The sequence below is a fragment of the Gallus gallus genome, chromosome 3 (assembly GCF_016699485.2).
Source record: "Gallus gallus isolate bGalGal1 chromosome 3, bGalGal1.mat.broiler.GRCg7b, whole genome shotgun sequence".
NCBI classification, from domain to species: domain Eukaryota; kingdom Metazoa; phylum Chordata; class Aves; order Galliformes; family Phasianidae; genus Gallus; species Gallus gallus.
This window is the reverse complement of record NC_052534.1, coordinates 27,068,428-27,084,086: the sequence shown is the minus strand read 5'-3', so window position 1 is coordinate 27,084,086 and position 15,659 is coordinate 27,068,428. Positions and strand designations below refer to the sequence as shown.

General features: G+C 50.2%; 2 protein-coding genes across 2 annotated transcripts in view; one reads left to right on the top strand and one right to left on the bottom strand.

Annotated features, from left to right (window-relative positions):
- Positions 1 to 2,404, bottom strand: part of LOC124418348 — a 31,064-nt gene extending 28,660 nt beyond the window's left edge. The window contains exon 1 of the mRNA XM_046939304.1: positions 1,294 to 2,404. Within this exon, the coding sequence (XP_046795260.1) occupies positions 1,294 to 1,821 (528 nt within the window). The 5' untranslated portion in view covers positions 1,822 to 2,404. The remainder of the gene's footprint in view (positions 1 to 1,293) is intronic.
- FOSL2 (FOS like 2, AP-1 transcription factor subunit) lies at positions 21 to 15,659 on the top strand. Its single transcript, NM_001045836.2, has 4 exons — positions 21 to 470; positions 5,023 to 5,277; positions 8,470 to 8,577; positions 10,045 to 15,659. The coding sequence occupies exons 1-4, from the start codon at positions 372 to 374 to the stop codon at positions 10,552 to 10,554; spliced, it is 972 nt and encodes a 323-aa protein (NP_001039301.1). The 5' UTR covers positions 21 to 371; the 3' UTR covers positions 10,555 to 15,659.

Here is a 15,659-nt window from a genome sequence, read left to right as displayed (position 1 = left end):
CCGGGGCCGCGCCGCCGGCGGGGCGAGTTCGGGCGGCGCGGAGAGAGAGGACGCAGCGCACGGGGCTGCGCCCGCCTGTGCCCCGCTCGGCGCCCGGCAGCGCTCCGCCGCCCGCTGCCTCCGTCGTTTTGGTTTTGTTTTTTTCGTTTTTTTTTGTCGGCTTTCCGCTTTTTCTTTTTTTTTCTTTTTTTTTTCCTTTTTCTATTTTTCCCCCCTTCTTCTTCTCCCGCTGCGGACTCTCCCCCGGCTGCGGGAGGCGCGAGGCAGAGCCCGAGAGGTCGGCACGGAGCAGGGGGCGGGGAGACGGCGAGGGAGCGGCGGCCGCGGCGCGGGAAGGCGGGGACGCGGCTCCCCCGGGCCGGCCTCGGACCATGTACCAGGACTATCCCGGGAGCTTCGACACCTCCTCCAGAGGCAGCAGCGGCTCCCCGGGACACCCCGAGCCCTACTCCGCCGGCGCAGCCCAGCAGGTAGGGCCGCCTCCGCCCCGTCTCGTCCGGGCGGGGTGGGCGCCGCGGACGCGCGATCGCATCTCGGCGGTTGGGACCGCGCTCGGAGCTCCGGGCGGGGCAGCGCCCCTGGGCGGCGCGGCGGTCCCCCTCCTTCCCCCTTCCCTCTGCCGGGCGGCTCTCCGAGCGGTCCCGCGGCGCTCCGGGTCGTCTCCCTTGCGGACAACGCGCGCGGTCCGGCTCTTATCCCCGCTGTTCCCGAGAGCTCTCAATCCCTGTTCTGCTGCCCCGGCCCCACGCTCTGCTCCGGGCGCTGCGGGGCTGCGCGCTTCCGTCGGGGCCGCTCCGCTCGGCGGCCGCTCCGCTCGGGCGGTGAGCGGGACGGCGGGGACGGGAGCGGCTTCCTCGAAGCCGGGCCCGAAGGGCGCGACGTTCCTTAGCCCGTCTTCCCATTTTCTTAAGAAAACGTTCACAAATAGGTTCTTTGCCCATATAGCCCCAATCCACCACTTCGGTGGAAGGCGTTACACAACCGGGGCAGTTATACAAACCGAGGTTATTTCATAACTTGTTTACATCGGCCCGCCTCTCCCCACTCTTTGGCTTTTTCGGAGTTGCGCTCCCCCCTTTCTCCCAGTATTATTCTTTCTCGGGTGGGTCCGTGCGAACGGGCTGGCGGCGGGAGCGCCTTGCCGCCTCCCATCGAGAAGCCGTAGGATCGTTATGAAAGGGAAAGAAGGAGGGAAGAAAAAAAAAAAAAAAGAAAACGAAAAAGAAAAAGTCCGGTCTTAAACTTTGCCAACCGTACCAGCCCGTGACATTCCTCACATTAAAGAAGTTTTACCAGAAATGACGCCGCGGTTCCTGGCCGCCTCCGAACGCATCTCTCGGGTGCCCTCTGCGGGCCGCGCCGAGCGCGGACACCTCCGTGTCCGGGAGCAGGATCCGGCGCTCCTTCTGACAGCCGCCCGACGCGGCCCCTCCGCTCCCTCCTCCGGCACATGCCCCGCGCTCGGCACCCCCTCGCGGAGCCGGAGGGGCTCCGGCTGAGCCCGGAGTTCGCGGCCGAGGGGCTGCTAACTCTGTTTCTGCCCTTTTCCCTCACGCGCTCCGACGGTGCCCGTCCTCGCGTGCGTGCCACAGCGCGGCCCGCTCCGAGGTGACGGACGCGGGCTCGGTACGGGGCTGGGCAGGAGCGGAAGGGTTTTCTCTCAGAACGCGGGCGATATCTCGAGGCGTCTTTCCCTCGGTCCTTGCAGATGTTGTAGATTAGGATCACGTGCGAGCGCTGCCTTCCCCCAGGAATGGGGCTGTTCTGCTGATTCCGGGCTGGGCAGATCTGCGGGGCTTTATCGCCACACAAAATATGCATTGCAGAAATTTTTTCTTCAGCGTTTTTCTTTTTTCCCCCTTCTTCCCAAAGCAAGGGAAGACGCACCAGTCACATGCTTGAGTGGAAACTGTGTCTCCGAGCCAAAACTTTGATGCTTTTGAATTATTTTTCCCATACAGCGCAGCACTGGAACATTTTTTTCTTTCAAGTTGCGTGTTGTGCTCTATTCCCCCATCGCTGCCCTGCCATGTGGTACGCACAGCCCCTAATGGGAATAATTTGTGTGCTCTCACACTGGGCGACTCCCCCCTGATATCCCAGCTCTGCGTTCAGCACGGGACAACCTTTGGGGCCTTTCATTTGTTGGAGGATTTGGCCCTGTGCTCCGTATTGGATAACCGAGTGTTAGTTAAGACCCTCTGGGTGGATTTTTCGGGAGGTATTTTGGTGTGCGTTTTCCTTCTCTCTCAGTTCCCGGAGCTGGGCATGCCCTGCAGCATGTCGCTCCCAGCAGGGCCAGGGCCTCCTCGGGGCCGGATCCGGTGAGGCAGAGCCAGGGCTGGGCTCAGCTCTTTGCACTCCTAACGACAGGCCTCTGCCTCGCTCCTTGTTCTGCTTGTGTAATGATACCTGTGTCCGCGTGTTGCTTGGGGTGGGGTGGAGAGCAGCAGCAGAGTGCGTGCTGTGCGTGCGGCCTCGCGGTTTGGCTGTCGCCCAACCTGTCCCTGTAGATAAGGAGAGCTGAGAGCTGGCAGAGGGGTGCCCCCTGGGAGCAGGAGCCGTGTGTGAGGAGGTGGGCAGGCACACGGGCATGGCTGTGGTGAGGTGTCCTGGTGGGAAGGCTTGGCTCTGTGGGCAAGGCCTGGCTGCGTGGGAAGCACAGCGTAGGGAAAATTCAGCAGCAGCCCTGGTGCCCGTATCTGAAGGCTCAGCAGTGTGCCCCCTGCTTAGGTATCTGGGGAAAATATCGCTTCTGGAGAGTACAGAATGCAGGTTTGGGGGAATCGTTACGATATTTTGAGGGATGAAAAGGGAGGCAGCAATGGGGCATGGCACAGACAGGCTGCAGCCGGCATAGCCTCGTGCCCTGGCCCAAAAGCGAGCAGAAAGATGTGGCTGAGCTGAGCACCTCACGTTGCTGTCCAGGAAGCCTGTGTTAGGGGTGCAGAAACCCTCTGGGTGAAATAAAGAGGTGTTTGCCAGTGGCTTCTGCGACATTCAAATGCTGGCAGTCACTTGATTAGTAACTTGAGACTGACTTGTGTCAGATGTTCATATCTTACATGGCCAATTTGGTGATGGGTCTGACTCTCCTGGGTTCTGATGGGAATTTGTAGCAGGTTAGTGGGTGGAGGCTACAGTGGTGTGGCACCACCACAAAGGTCCTTTCCTCTGGAACACAAATACTGTCTTTGCACAACAAAGCACCAAAAAATCTCATTACGTTGCGCAGCCATAGCTTGTAGCATCCTTATAAAGAAGGCAGGATGCTTCTTCCTCCCTGTTTGGGTGCAAGAAGGCTGGTGGTGGTGGTACAGGTGGGCAAAGGTTATGGAGGAAAGCACTCATGGAACTGGCAGCGGAACTTGCATCTCTTGATGCCAGTACTTGTGGTTTTACTTGTCTTGCACTTCGTCCCTGTTGTGAAGTTCAGATCTCTTCATAATGATGTGATGGTTGTGGAGTTGCTGAGCCGTCCTCTTGTGGGCCATGTGGTCACAGCCTACACTGGGCAGAGTATAAAGAAGGGGATTTTCACCAGTAAATTCCTCTGAGGTGTTTACAGTGCTCAGCTCTGGGCCTCCATCGGCAGAGCTCGTGAGGATGGCATTTACTGATGTGTGTGGTACGCTGAGGTTGTCAGGCCCCACCTGCAGGTGAACTTAAGAGGTTCTGGTGCAGCTTCTGCCAAGTCTCAGTGCCATCCTGTCAGCATTGTTCCCCCACTCCCTTCACGAGATGCACTCCTGCCTTCTCTTGTCCTTTCTTGTCAGATTTAGGGCTATCTAAAGCTGTAAACTGGCATTTTGTCTGCATTCAAACTGGATCTTCTGGTCTGCAGGCTTTGGCAGCTGGGTGTCTTCTGGATAAAACTGGCCCAAAGTGCTGTTGCTATCAGAATGTGGAACACTATTTGCAGTAGCCTTGCTTTAACAAAGCATTTAGGCACGGTGCTTGACTAGGCACACCCTGAAAAGGAAACTTGTGAAGTGCTGTCCCTTATCTAGGACACTTACCTGGGCTGAGGTCAGGCTGATGCAAGGGCTCTCGTGTCCCTAGCAGGCTGCTGTGCTGACCTGAGAGCGGGTGTCTTTCACAGGACCATTTAAATGCTGCAAGCTGCGGGTCCTCCGAGCCCCGGCCCTCTGCGGTGGGTGCGGAGGCAGCTGGAGCAAGGCGTGCCTGTCTGTAAGGCCCAGTCTCACCATTGAAAGTCTCCTGATGGGAGCTCTTCATAGACAAAAGCATTCCTCCTCCCCTGCTTCCCCCTCCGGGGGCAAGCAATTGTTTTCCTGGCAGTTTAGTGCCAGCATATTATCCAGATGGATTTACCTCTGTCTGAAACAAGGTGTACGCGTATTTTTGAGATCATTACCTGCTGCCTTGGTTTTTACTGCTGCCTTGTTTTGTCTAGACAGTGCAGAGAGCTGCAGGGAACTTGTCCGATCTCAAACCTAAGAACTATTTTATAGGCTGCTATTAAAATACATATCCCTGCACGTAACCATCCTGGGGCCGGGCTTCTCACACTATGTGCGGCAAGCACAGAACCTCTGAGCAAGAGGTGAGCTGCTGCTCTCGCCATACCCAGCTTCATGCAGACCAAGCCAGGATTTCGGGGGAATCCTTTGGTAGGTGGCTTTGCTCTGTTTAGTAATGGCACTTCAGAGTCCAAGTTTCTCTTCCTTTTCTTTGGACTGGCAGAGGAGTGTTTTTCTAGAAACTCCTTAATTCCCCTTTTGCCCTGTGCTGGAAGGAGCAGTGGGGATGCTGAGGAGGTGGGGAACAAGGACAGGGCTGGGTGAGGGCATGGCTGCTGTGAGGGGAAGCTCACGAGCCAAATGCTTGGCGCAGAGCAGACCAGGATGCAGCAGGGGCCGGAGCTGGCAGTGCTGCGTTTGCTTCAGGCACTGCTCTGGTCCTTGCTGGGGCCACTCCTGGGGTCTCGGCTAGCTTCTGAGAATGTGTCATGTTCTGCTTTCACTGACAATTTCTTCTCTCCCCCACCTTTCCTCCTAGAAATTCCGAGTAGATATGCCAGGATCAGGCAGTGCTTTTATTCCCACGATCAACGCCATCACAACCAGCCAAGACCTGCAGTGGATGGTGCAGCCCACCGTCATCACCTCCATGTCCAGCCCGTACTCTCGCTCGCACCCCTACAGCCACCCACTGCCGCCGCTGTCCTCGGTGGCCGGACACACGGCCCTTCAGCGACCGGGCGTGATCAAAACCATCGGCACCACAGTGGGACGGAGACGAAGGGATGAGCAGGTAACTGTGTGAGCAGGAGGATGCGAGGCACTCAGTGGCATGTGTACAGATTCCCCTATGCAAAGGGAGTCTCCCTCTGCCCTCTCACAGCGTCACCCAGCCCCATGGGGACAGCAGCGGTCTGCCCCACGCTCTGTACGTGCGCTGGTGTTTCTCAGGATGATGCACAGTGTGAGCTGGACTGTGGTTTTCTTGCTGCTTCCTCAGTGTGTGACACGACTCAGCCTGTCTCCAGCACAGGCCTTGTGACACCAGGCTGTGTTGCGGCTGAGTTTCAGGAGCAGGTGAAACTCTCAAGTTGAGCCTTGGGTTTCAGTCTGAGTGTCTCTGCTGCTCCAGGCAGAAGGAAACCCCTGAGCAACCAGAGCTTCGCATAGGTAATTCACAAAACTGATGCCTAGATTACATCAGCTGGTGTTTTCTGTTGGCTCTGTGACCACCTGCGCTGCTCCAGTCTCACTTTTGGTGAAACCACAAGTGCCAGCCAGTGTCATGCAGGGAGGAACAGCTCCCCAGAACACATCCAGTCTCACAAAGAACCTTCAGGACGCTACAGTCTACACCCAACTCCTCACCCTGACCTCTTCACAGCAACAGGATGGGTATCCTCCAGGTGCTGCCATCCTGGTGGCATTCTCACAGTGGAGTGGGGTAGCTGGTCCCACTTCTGCCTGTGCCTTTGTAAAGCCAGTCTGAAATATCTGAAACTCCACAAATTGCTCTCAAGCAGCAGTTCTGTGGGTTGCCACAGAGAAATGTAACAGGATGCGCTGTGCGGCCTCAGCGTATGAGCACTCTGCTGTGTGAGGCCTGTTCCCAATAAGATGCAGCAGCCCTGCTATTATTTCTGCATAATCTGTTTGGATTCACACTCCAATTATCTTCTGTGGTGTGGACCTCTAAAGGACCCAATAGGGACCTGAAGGGCTCACTGCAGCCTGTGTGTGCTGGGCAGGGCAGGTGCCATCCCTTCAGCCAGGCCCAACCGCCTACCATCCCAGCATACAGGGCTGGTGTCCAGTGCTGGGGAAAGCTCTCAGGAGAACCAGGGGAATAATTAGCAGCGACTAATTTGTTTGACAAATGCTGCTTCTGTGTTCACAAATTGGCCGTGAAGAGATCACCATATTCTCTGGTTTATTTGTTGTTCAGAGTTATTTGCAGAAGGATGCCTGCCAAGCAGTTCCTGGCCCGTGGCTTGTTTGCAGGCCATTCGCTATGGGTCATTCAGATCCAAGTCCCTTTGATTAGACACGTGCTATGGCAGGACCCGGATTGTGTGCAGTGACTCTTTGGCTCAGGTTTCCGCTGCTGGTGCTTGCCTTTTTGGAAAATGTTGTGTAACGTTGTAGGAAAAGAGCCTGTCTCGATGAATAGTTCTGCCATTGACTGCATGTGTGGGGTTTGGACAAGCGACAGCTATAGTTTGTGAGTCCAGCAGGGACACCAGGAGTGACAGAGCAAACTGCTTGTAAACAAATTTAGTGCAGCTTACAGAATATGCCATTTGAGACCCATTATAATGTAAAGCAGGCTCAGATTCACCTCTTCAGCCCCATCTGTGAGATTTTTTTTTTTAAAAAAACATAACTTCTGAGATAGATAACTTACAAATGACTGAAGGCTCTGAGAAGACTCATTTTGGTCCCAGTGTCTTTCAGTGAGATTTATGCTCCTGAAAACCACATACAGAGGCCTGAAGTCATCCCAGAGTTCATGTGCATGTCTGATGCTTTGCCTTATGGATACAACTGGACAAATACACTTTATCCTGCATACCTACAGGCCACAAATGGAGCAGTCAGAGCCATGCTGGGTGTGCTTGCTGGGGCTCCTTACAGGGCTGAGGGTACCAAAACCCACCCACCCAGGGGGAGGTGCCCCTGTCCCAGGACAGGGTGCTGTTACCTGCTGGAAGGGGAGCTCTCAGGCCCAAAGTCCTTGTCCCAGAGTCCCAGCAAGCACCAGAAGTGCCTCTGTCCCTCAGCGTGTACCCAGAGGTGCACTGCCTGCTGGTGAAATTGTTGCCTCCACACATAGAAGCCTGAAAAAAGCAGAACAGAGAGAGGGGAATGCCCAGCAGCTGAAGTAAACTCCCTGAAACTGTGGAGATCAGAATTAGGGAAATGAACTAAACCAAAACAAACCAGAATGGGGTTAGAATAAAACTAACACTAAAATGAAAAGGCAGCAGGAAGTCAATCTTGTTTGCAGTTTTGACATCTCTGAAAATACTAAAACTGAAAGCTTCTATGAGAAGAGGGTGGTTTTGTTTTTTTTTTTTTTGTTTCTTTCTTTTAGTTTTCTTTTTTTTGTTGTTTTTTTTCCCTCTATCCCTTGCCAACAAGCACCCTGCAGAGCACTCATCTTGGTTTTGGGCTCAGTCACGGCAATGCCAGTGTAAGGTCAGCCCTGGGCAGAGCAGGACGTGGCGTGGGTGATCTGGCTGCCACTGCTGGGGTTTGTAGGAGCTCATCTCAAATCCCCAAAGCTAGGCCTGACCTCACCAGATCCTGTGGGCTCCTGCTTGCTTCCTCTAGTGTTGCAAGAGTGTAACTCTATGGGTTTCTACGGAATTGCTCCTGACTTATATCAGTGAGGATGTCAGCTGGCCTCAGGAAGCCCTTGGTATCACTGGAGCCTTGCCTGCTGATGTGAAAAGCAGTCTGTTATCACACCAAGTGCTTGAAAATCTGAGGTCAGATTTTGGGGTGGTATAAATAATTGTTGCTTCACAGACATCGTGAGAGCTCTGCTGATCTCCCTCTCTCCCCCCACCCCATCCCCGACCTTCAAGTTAACAACTATTTTTGTGTGGGAAGCAGCAGATATTTTCTTTCAAGAAAGAGGCGCTTACAACATCACACTCTGGTTTTGCTTAATGTACCACCCAAGTTGTGAAACAATCAGAGCATCTTTTATCTGTTTGGCCTTGTTGCAGATTCACTGTCCTCTTACACAATCTCCCCCCACTGCTCCCCACTCTGCCTTCTCCTCACCCTTCTGCTAGGACCTGGTGCTAGCAGAGATACCGGCCGCTTTCATCTTCTGCTGACATCAGTGGAGAGGGGGAGTGCTGAGCATCCTGCTGGATCAGGCCTTTTTTTCTTTGCGTTGCGGTTAAATCCTCACAAACTTCAAGGAATGCCTTGCTCAGATCTGATTGTGGGTTTTCTTGGCACTTGCCCATAGCTGTCGCCTGAGGAAGAAGAGAAGCGAAGGATCCGGAGAGAGAGGAACAAGCTGGCAGCTGCTAAATGTCGTAACAGGCGCCGAGAGCTAACAGAGAAACTCCAGGCGGTACGTGCTCTGCATGCATTCCTCCCTCCTTGTTGCCTGCCCTTTGGACCAGCTTGCAGGGTGTTGTTCTCTCTCTACCAACCTATCTGGGGAAGATGCTGTAAAATGCATGCTGCCTTCCTCTTTCAGGGCTGCCCAGTGGCATTGCTCCTGTGTCAGTAGTGGTGAGGGCTCAGCAGCCTAATTTCTTCTCACTGGCTGCCTAAAACATCCTAGGAGGTCTCTTTCCATAGAGCCTACTGACCAACATGCATCTTCAGGTCTCGTTCCGTAAATGGAAATAAATATGCTGTGTGCTTCAGATGAAACCTTTGAAAGCACTTACAAGACTCTTAGTATCATCTGAAAACAGGAGAAAATGAGGCAATGCTATATGTACTTCTCTAAGCTACATGCTTTAGAATAACCTGTCTCTGGTGGGCGTAACTGATGGGTGTAACTCAAGGGGAGCAATGCAAAGATGTATGGTTTGGTGCCATAGGGGAATAATTAAGTTAAAGAAGGTAGGGATGAGTGCAGGAACTGTGCGGTGGATAAGACACTGGCTGAAGAAGAGACAAGGATGTGTTGCACTGACAGAGTCTGTAGAGATTCCAGCACTCCTCTTTAAGAAGCAACCTGGGCTTGGTTCTGTTTGAGCTTATTAAGAATCACAGCTGTGAAAGCACATCGGTGAAATGTGCTGCTGACTCAAATCTGGGAGGTATTCTCAGTGCAGGGGAAGCTGGACAGTCTATAGGAAGAATTTAAGGATTCTCATGACTAAACTAATCTAAAAGTGAGAGGAGTACAAACTGGGAGGTCATATCCTGACAAACTCAGGGTGAGTACTTCTGCAAGTTCCTCACACAGGAAAATACTAATTGCTCACAGACTGACTATGAGCTGTCAGCGTTATGTGATCATGGGAAAGGTAAATGGAGTAATCCTGGGATGCATCAAGGGATAATCCAGTGGAGATGAAAGTGTCAATCTTTTGCACAAGTCACTGGCAAGGCCTCATCTAGAGTATGAGATACAGAAAGAAAATGAAAACAGTTGAGAGATAGCTTTATACTATCCACATCTAGGAAATGAAAAGAACGCTATTTAACCTTAGCACAGAACCCAGTGGTAGAGGATCAGAGTCCTCTCTGCTAAGGTGTCTCTCGTGTAGATAACAAGGGAGAGGAGATACTTAAACCATGGAACAAGACAGGAGTTGTAGAAACCATACATGAAATAACAAAGGTGGGCTCATGAGAAGACCATTTATATCCCTTAGATTGGTGAAGTTTGGAAATAGCCTCCAGGTAGACGCAGGAAGTGCAAAATGCTGAACTAGCAAATACCTGGTGCTTGCTTGGCTCATAAAGAGGCTGGGGTGTATCTGCCCACGCCAGCTGGGAGTTGGACTTGATGGCCATGTTCTAGGTCAGGAGCAGTGCCAGAACTGTGGAGACTTACTTATTCCCTTTTTGTCTGCAGGAAACTGAGGTGCTGGAGGAGGAAAAGTCAGTGCTTCAAAAAGAGATTGCTGAGCTCCAGAAGGAGAAGGAGAAACTAGAGTTCATGCTGGTTGCTCACAGCCCTGTGTGTAAAATCAGCCCTGAGGAACGTCGGAGCCCACCAACCAGCAGCCTCCAGAGCGTTCGGACTGGAGCGAGCGGAGCAGTGGTGGTGAAGCAGGAGCCTGTGGAGGAAGAGATCCCATCTTCCTCTTTGGTCCTTGACAAAGCTCAGAGGTCTGTCATTAAGCCCATCAGCATTGCTGGAGGTTATTATGGGGAGGAGGCACTCAACACTCCCATCGTGGTGACCTCGACACCAGCCATCACTCCTGGTTCCTCCAACTTGGTGTTCACCTACCCCAATGTCTTGGATCAGGAGTCTCCTCTCTCCCCGTCCGAGTCCTGCTCCAAAGCTCACCGGAGGAGCAGCAGCAGCGGTGACCAGTCCTCGGATTCCTTGAACTCTCCCACCTTGCTGGCATTGTAATCCCCTGAGGCCCCCCCATTGCCAGTGTGTTACATCCCCCGCCCGGCTCCATGGGGAGACCCCTCCATGGGATTAGAGACAGGCACAGGATCGTTCAAGCACAAGGGCAGCAAGAACAAGAATGGGGAAATGCTGCAGCTCCAGGAAAGAGAGTGAGGACCAATGCCAGCTCCCTGGAGGCAGGAAATGGCAAGGGTGGGACTGATGCACCAGGACTGATTGGAGAGGGCAATGTCTCCTCTGTAGGGTCTGCCGATGGAAACCTCGTCTCGGCACCATAGTGGACTTGGGGAGCACTCCTGGCCAGGACTGAAGGCGAGCTGCAGACAGTTGCTAGCCATCCCTTTCCTTTGTGAATTGATCTGATCGGTTATGCTCTGTGCTTAGATCTTTCTGGTTAGATACCTTACAACTTCTTCTTCCCCCCCTCCCCCCTCTCTCTCTGCCTATCATTTCCAATGTTGTCGATCCTATGACATTTCATCCAGTTGCTCTGAACTCTAAAGGCTTGTTAGGATCTTTCTTGGGACAGGCTGTGGGAAACATGCACGGTTGCCTATAGCTGGGAAGGGGATGCCTGGGAGCTGGTTGGGGGGGTGGGGGGGACCAAGAGGAGCCCAAGGGCTCAGTGGCAAGGGCAGAGCTCATTACCTGCGACACAGACCCAGTGAACGGAGAGAACAGGAGGCTCATGTGGAGGATTTTCTTTTTCTTAATGAGTAGATATGTTTATCTCCTTGGGCTCCTCAAAAGCCAAGTTAGCATCTCAGGGCTGAAGTGGCATCAGAAAAGCTGCTGAGCTGGCACTTAGCAGTGTCTTTGGCAGGATTTTAGCCACAGTTTGGTAATACCAAATCTGCTGCTGGACTTGTTTACTTCTCCTGGGCTGCCCATTCCTAGGGAGTGTTGCATCTTCCTTCCCATCAGGGCCCCTGACTCAGATGCTGATCTCTTCCTGTTAGTAAAATTGTCCCCACTCCTTCGTAATATTTGCAGAACATACTACCAAAAGAAGTGGCACTGTGGAGACTGGCAGTGGTTAGGAGGGCGAAGGGACCTTGTGCCCTTGATGACTTTCCTTGTTGGGAAACACGGCGGCACGCTTCCACAAAGTTGATACTTGCTGGTGGAGTTTTCTCAGAGCTTCTCAGTTTCCAAGGCTGGAGGAAGGCAGGAGTCCAGCCTCCAGCACAGCACGGGCCTTGAGACGTTCCTGACCAGGCAGCAGTGGTGTAGCTGAAGTTCTAGTAACATCTGGTATGACTGACAAGTTGACATTGGAGGAAAACCAGTTACCATTTTTTGCACCTTGGTCTCTGGCCTCTGTAGCTTTTTTTGTATTTGCAGTGTAGTTGATCTGGTTTTGCTGGGATTGACTGGCCTATAGATCAAAAGCAAATCAGAGGGCTCTTCCACCAGCGCTGGGTCTCTGTCTTCTCCAGCGTGTGGGCTTGGCTTCTAGTACTAAGTGCTCACAGAGGGCACAAGTGCTGATGTTCACTGCTGAGAACAGTAATGTGTGAAACTATTCCTGCTTGGAGCCAAGCTCTGTTCCCGTAGGTGTCAGTGCACTGGTGAACCATGACCTTGTGAACGTGAGGATAGCTCAGCTTGCCAGCTAAGCTGCTTAGAGGATAGCTCTTCAGTCCAGCCTGTTGAAGCTGTGATGGCAGCTTTTTATTGTGAGATTTTCTTTGTTTTTATTGTCTCTAAATTGGCTGAAACTTGGGAATTTCTTGGTCAGGCTGGACCTGGAGAAATGCAAAATGCAATGACAGGGTCAGTGCTGTGAGATGCTGAACTGCTGCAGCTCCTGCCAACTCCACTGGGAATTAATAGGCCCAGTCTTGTGCAGCCAGACCGTTCCTCAGGTGGTCTGGATTCCCTCAAACTCTGGTCACTGCCTATTCCTTTAATCATTTCAAAGGGACACTATTTGGCTGTTGTTTGTTTTTGTTTTTTTAATTATTATTATTATTTTAAACCGAGGTATTTGCAGCCAGCAATAGAAAGATGAGTGATCTTTTCCCTTTGTGAAACTGATTCAGTAATGCAGGTTTTTCCTTTATTGCTTAAACATTTCCATCATTATGCTAGTGCTAGAAGTTTCAAATTGAGCTTTTACAATAACTGAAGTTGATAAAGGAATTCTTCTCCCCTCACATGATCATCAAAATTTCTTCTTTTTGTTTTTAATAAAGTAGAGGCTTTCTGAAAAAATCCTTAGGTGTGGGGATTGAGTGCAGGGAAGGCCACATCTGCCAGCCTACAAATGCCATTGCAGCAACCAGAAATGTTTGTTTTCACATTCGACACAGTCCTCTGTGATAGCCCCAGATTGGTCTCTACAAGTTACCTGAGTGGGTTTTTTTGTTTGTTTGTTTGTTTTTCCCTAAATGGACAGTTCTCAGGCTAGACGGGAAGGTTCCTGTCAGGGACTCACCACTCATCCATACTCGCTCCCCATCCCCATGGGAGAGGCATGTATCCCAAGGAAGTCAGCAATTCCTACCTTAGCTTTTGCTCACTGAATTGTTGCCAGAAGGAGCTGCAGCTGGCCTTTGCCCACTGCATGTTGACCTGTCATTGATCTTCTCAGAGGTAGGACGGGAAAATCCCCTTTTCTGTCCTGTGATACTGGTGGGGAGCGATTTGAAACTGCCCAGAAAAGAGAATCACTTTCTGCTACTTGAAAGAGCCCTGAATACCTTGTGCCTGCCTGTTCTCTCCCTCAAACCTCTTAGAGGATGTCTGTGTTGGGATTGCTGGTCTTCTGCCTTTCGTATTTAGTGGATCAGCATTACCTTTGTTTAGTTGCTGGCAGACAGGTACAGCTTGAAGTCTCCTGCTGTTTTGGTCTGGCCCTGGGTAATTCTTTACAGGTTTACTGGTGTGCTTTTGGGAATTGAATGTCTTCCCCACTCCACAAACGGTATTGAAGGAAGGCCTTGAGTACCTTCCCCAGTGATTCCTAAACATACAGTGTCTCCATGTTCTCCTGCACGTACTGGAGATGTTGGGTCAGTTTCTGAGCAGAAGTTGTTGAAGTTGATAGAAAAAGACCCTGGGAATTTCAGCTGGTATTGAACTGACCCCCTAATGACTGGCCCAGTGAAACATCCAGCAGCATCTGAAGTTGCCCAACTGGGAGTGGCGGTAGCAGCTGCTTGAAGGAGACACTCAGCTTCTAGGTGATGTTCAGCATTCCAGTTTTGCCCTCGTTCCTCCTTCCTCCCTTCCCGGTTGTGGCACTGCCTTCAACCATTCCTTTCTCATAGGTGTGGAGACGGGGTTAGTCTCAAACTGCTTGTGGTGTGATGGTATTTGGGACCAACCTGCTGGGGACAGTAGCTCTCTGTTGTGTTTTTATAATTATTATTTAAGTGATCTATTTAGTTCATCTGAACCTTTAATTTTGCTGCTTACTGTATGTAGGATCCACCTGGCCTTTATCCTAAATGAAAAGAAAACAAAAACAAACCTAAGACACCCCTCTCCTCCCTGGTATCTTATTATTTATTGGCAGGCAGCCGTTCTGTGCCTGCTCCAGCAGATCTGCCCGCCATTAATTTAACATCCTCCCAACCTGCATTCCTGGTGTTTGGTTGTTGCTTTTCTGCTTTTTTGTTGTTGATTTTTTTTTTTTTTCCATTCCAAGAAAGACTTCTGAAATGTAAGAAATCTTATGGTTATGACACTTAGAAGTTCATTTTCATTAGGAAGGCCAAGTCAAACATTTTAAGAGGTGGGGGGAACAATCTACGTTTTATTTCTTATTTATTTATCATGTTTACATCTTTTTTTTTCTTGTTCAAGACTTGGATATAATAAAGAAAGCATTAAAAATATTCCAATTTTCTTCTTTTTTTAGGCTTTTTTTTTTTTGATTCTTTAAATAAAAGATTCTGGGTTTTGCTCTCTGTATAAAATGTAAAAAGAGATGTTTCTAAAGATGCATTATCATTCCTCTGTGAACAGTAGGTGGAGTTGAGGAGAAATCTCAGAATGCAAGATAATAATAAAGTTCCATCCTGTTTTACTTAATTGTTCCCCTTCTATCCTGTATGATTAAAGGGTTATTCCACTTTCTTGTTTGTGGTTACTTGATATTAAAACCATATTAAAATGTGTAGAAAATAAGTATCCAATTGTTTTTGCTCAGTGAGAGGATAAAATGTTGTATATATCTTGATATACTGTGTAGTTCAAAGTAACATCAATAAGGGATAGTGCATCTTTATTAGAGCGATAAGTTACTAGTGTCACTAAAGTCTACTTTAAGATCCTCAGACATAAACAGGGCCTGATTCTGGTTCCACTTCCCTGTGGAAATAGAAAGCATCAGTAGCATTTTGCTGCTTCAGAGTGGATGTCAGAGATGGAATTGAGCCTCGGCGATTAACATGCGACCATGAGGATTATTGAAGGTTTGGGGGCACCATCATGTTTTTTTCCTCAAAAGTTTTAGCTCATGGTTTTTCTTTTTTCTTTTCTTTTTTTTTTTACTTTTTTCTTTTTTTTTGTCTGCAGTGGAATAGTTTCTGCCAAGGAGGTTCTTAAAGGTGACTACTGAATTGGGACCCTTCTTTGCTCGTTGTGATCTTGGTATCGTTCTTGCAGCCCTGGAGAATCTCAGCTCTGATCTCTCTGGTGTTGTCTCTTCTCTGTTCTTGTTACTTTACTGTAATACAGGCCTACAGTATTTGCACTAAAACAAAAAGCTTGTTAGAGAAAGCTTGCTGCTATGGAAGAAAGAACATATTAAAATGGTTTTGCTTTTACAATTTTAACTGAGTAGCATTTTGTAGAATAAAATCAATTTAGACTGAAAAGAAAAATGACTTTTCTTTTTTCCTCTGCACTCCCTCCCCCATTCTCCTTTCTTTCCTTCCTGTTACTTGGTGTGATGGTTCCCCCCCTTCTCCTTTGGTGCTCAGTTGTAATGATTGGCTGTATTGTTGACTATGCTGCTGAGAGTTATGACACTTGTAAATCTTGTTTTAATGACATTGTGGACACTTTTGTATAGCAAGAGCTAACTGGAGTTCTTCTCTCTCTGTTAATTGAAGTCATTAAAAAGCTCCCTTTGCCATGAACAATTAAAA

What these genes read in the sequence shown, in the direction of transcription:
- FOSL2 (NM_001045836.2), top strand. Translation starts at nt 372, where the DNA reads ATGTACCAGGACTATCCCGGGAGCTTCGACACCTCCTCCAGAGGCAGC. An exon ending in GGAGACGAAGGGATGAGCAG is followed by an intron (nt 5,278 to 8,469) that starts GTAACTGTGTGA and finishes ACTTGCCCATAG; the next exon opens with CTGTCGCCTGAGGAAGAAGA. An exon ending in TAACAGAGAAACTCCAGGCG is followed by an intron (nt 8,578 to 10,044) that starts GTACGTGCTCTG and finishes TTTTGTCTGCAG; the next exon opens with GAAACTGAGGTGCTGGAGGA.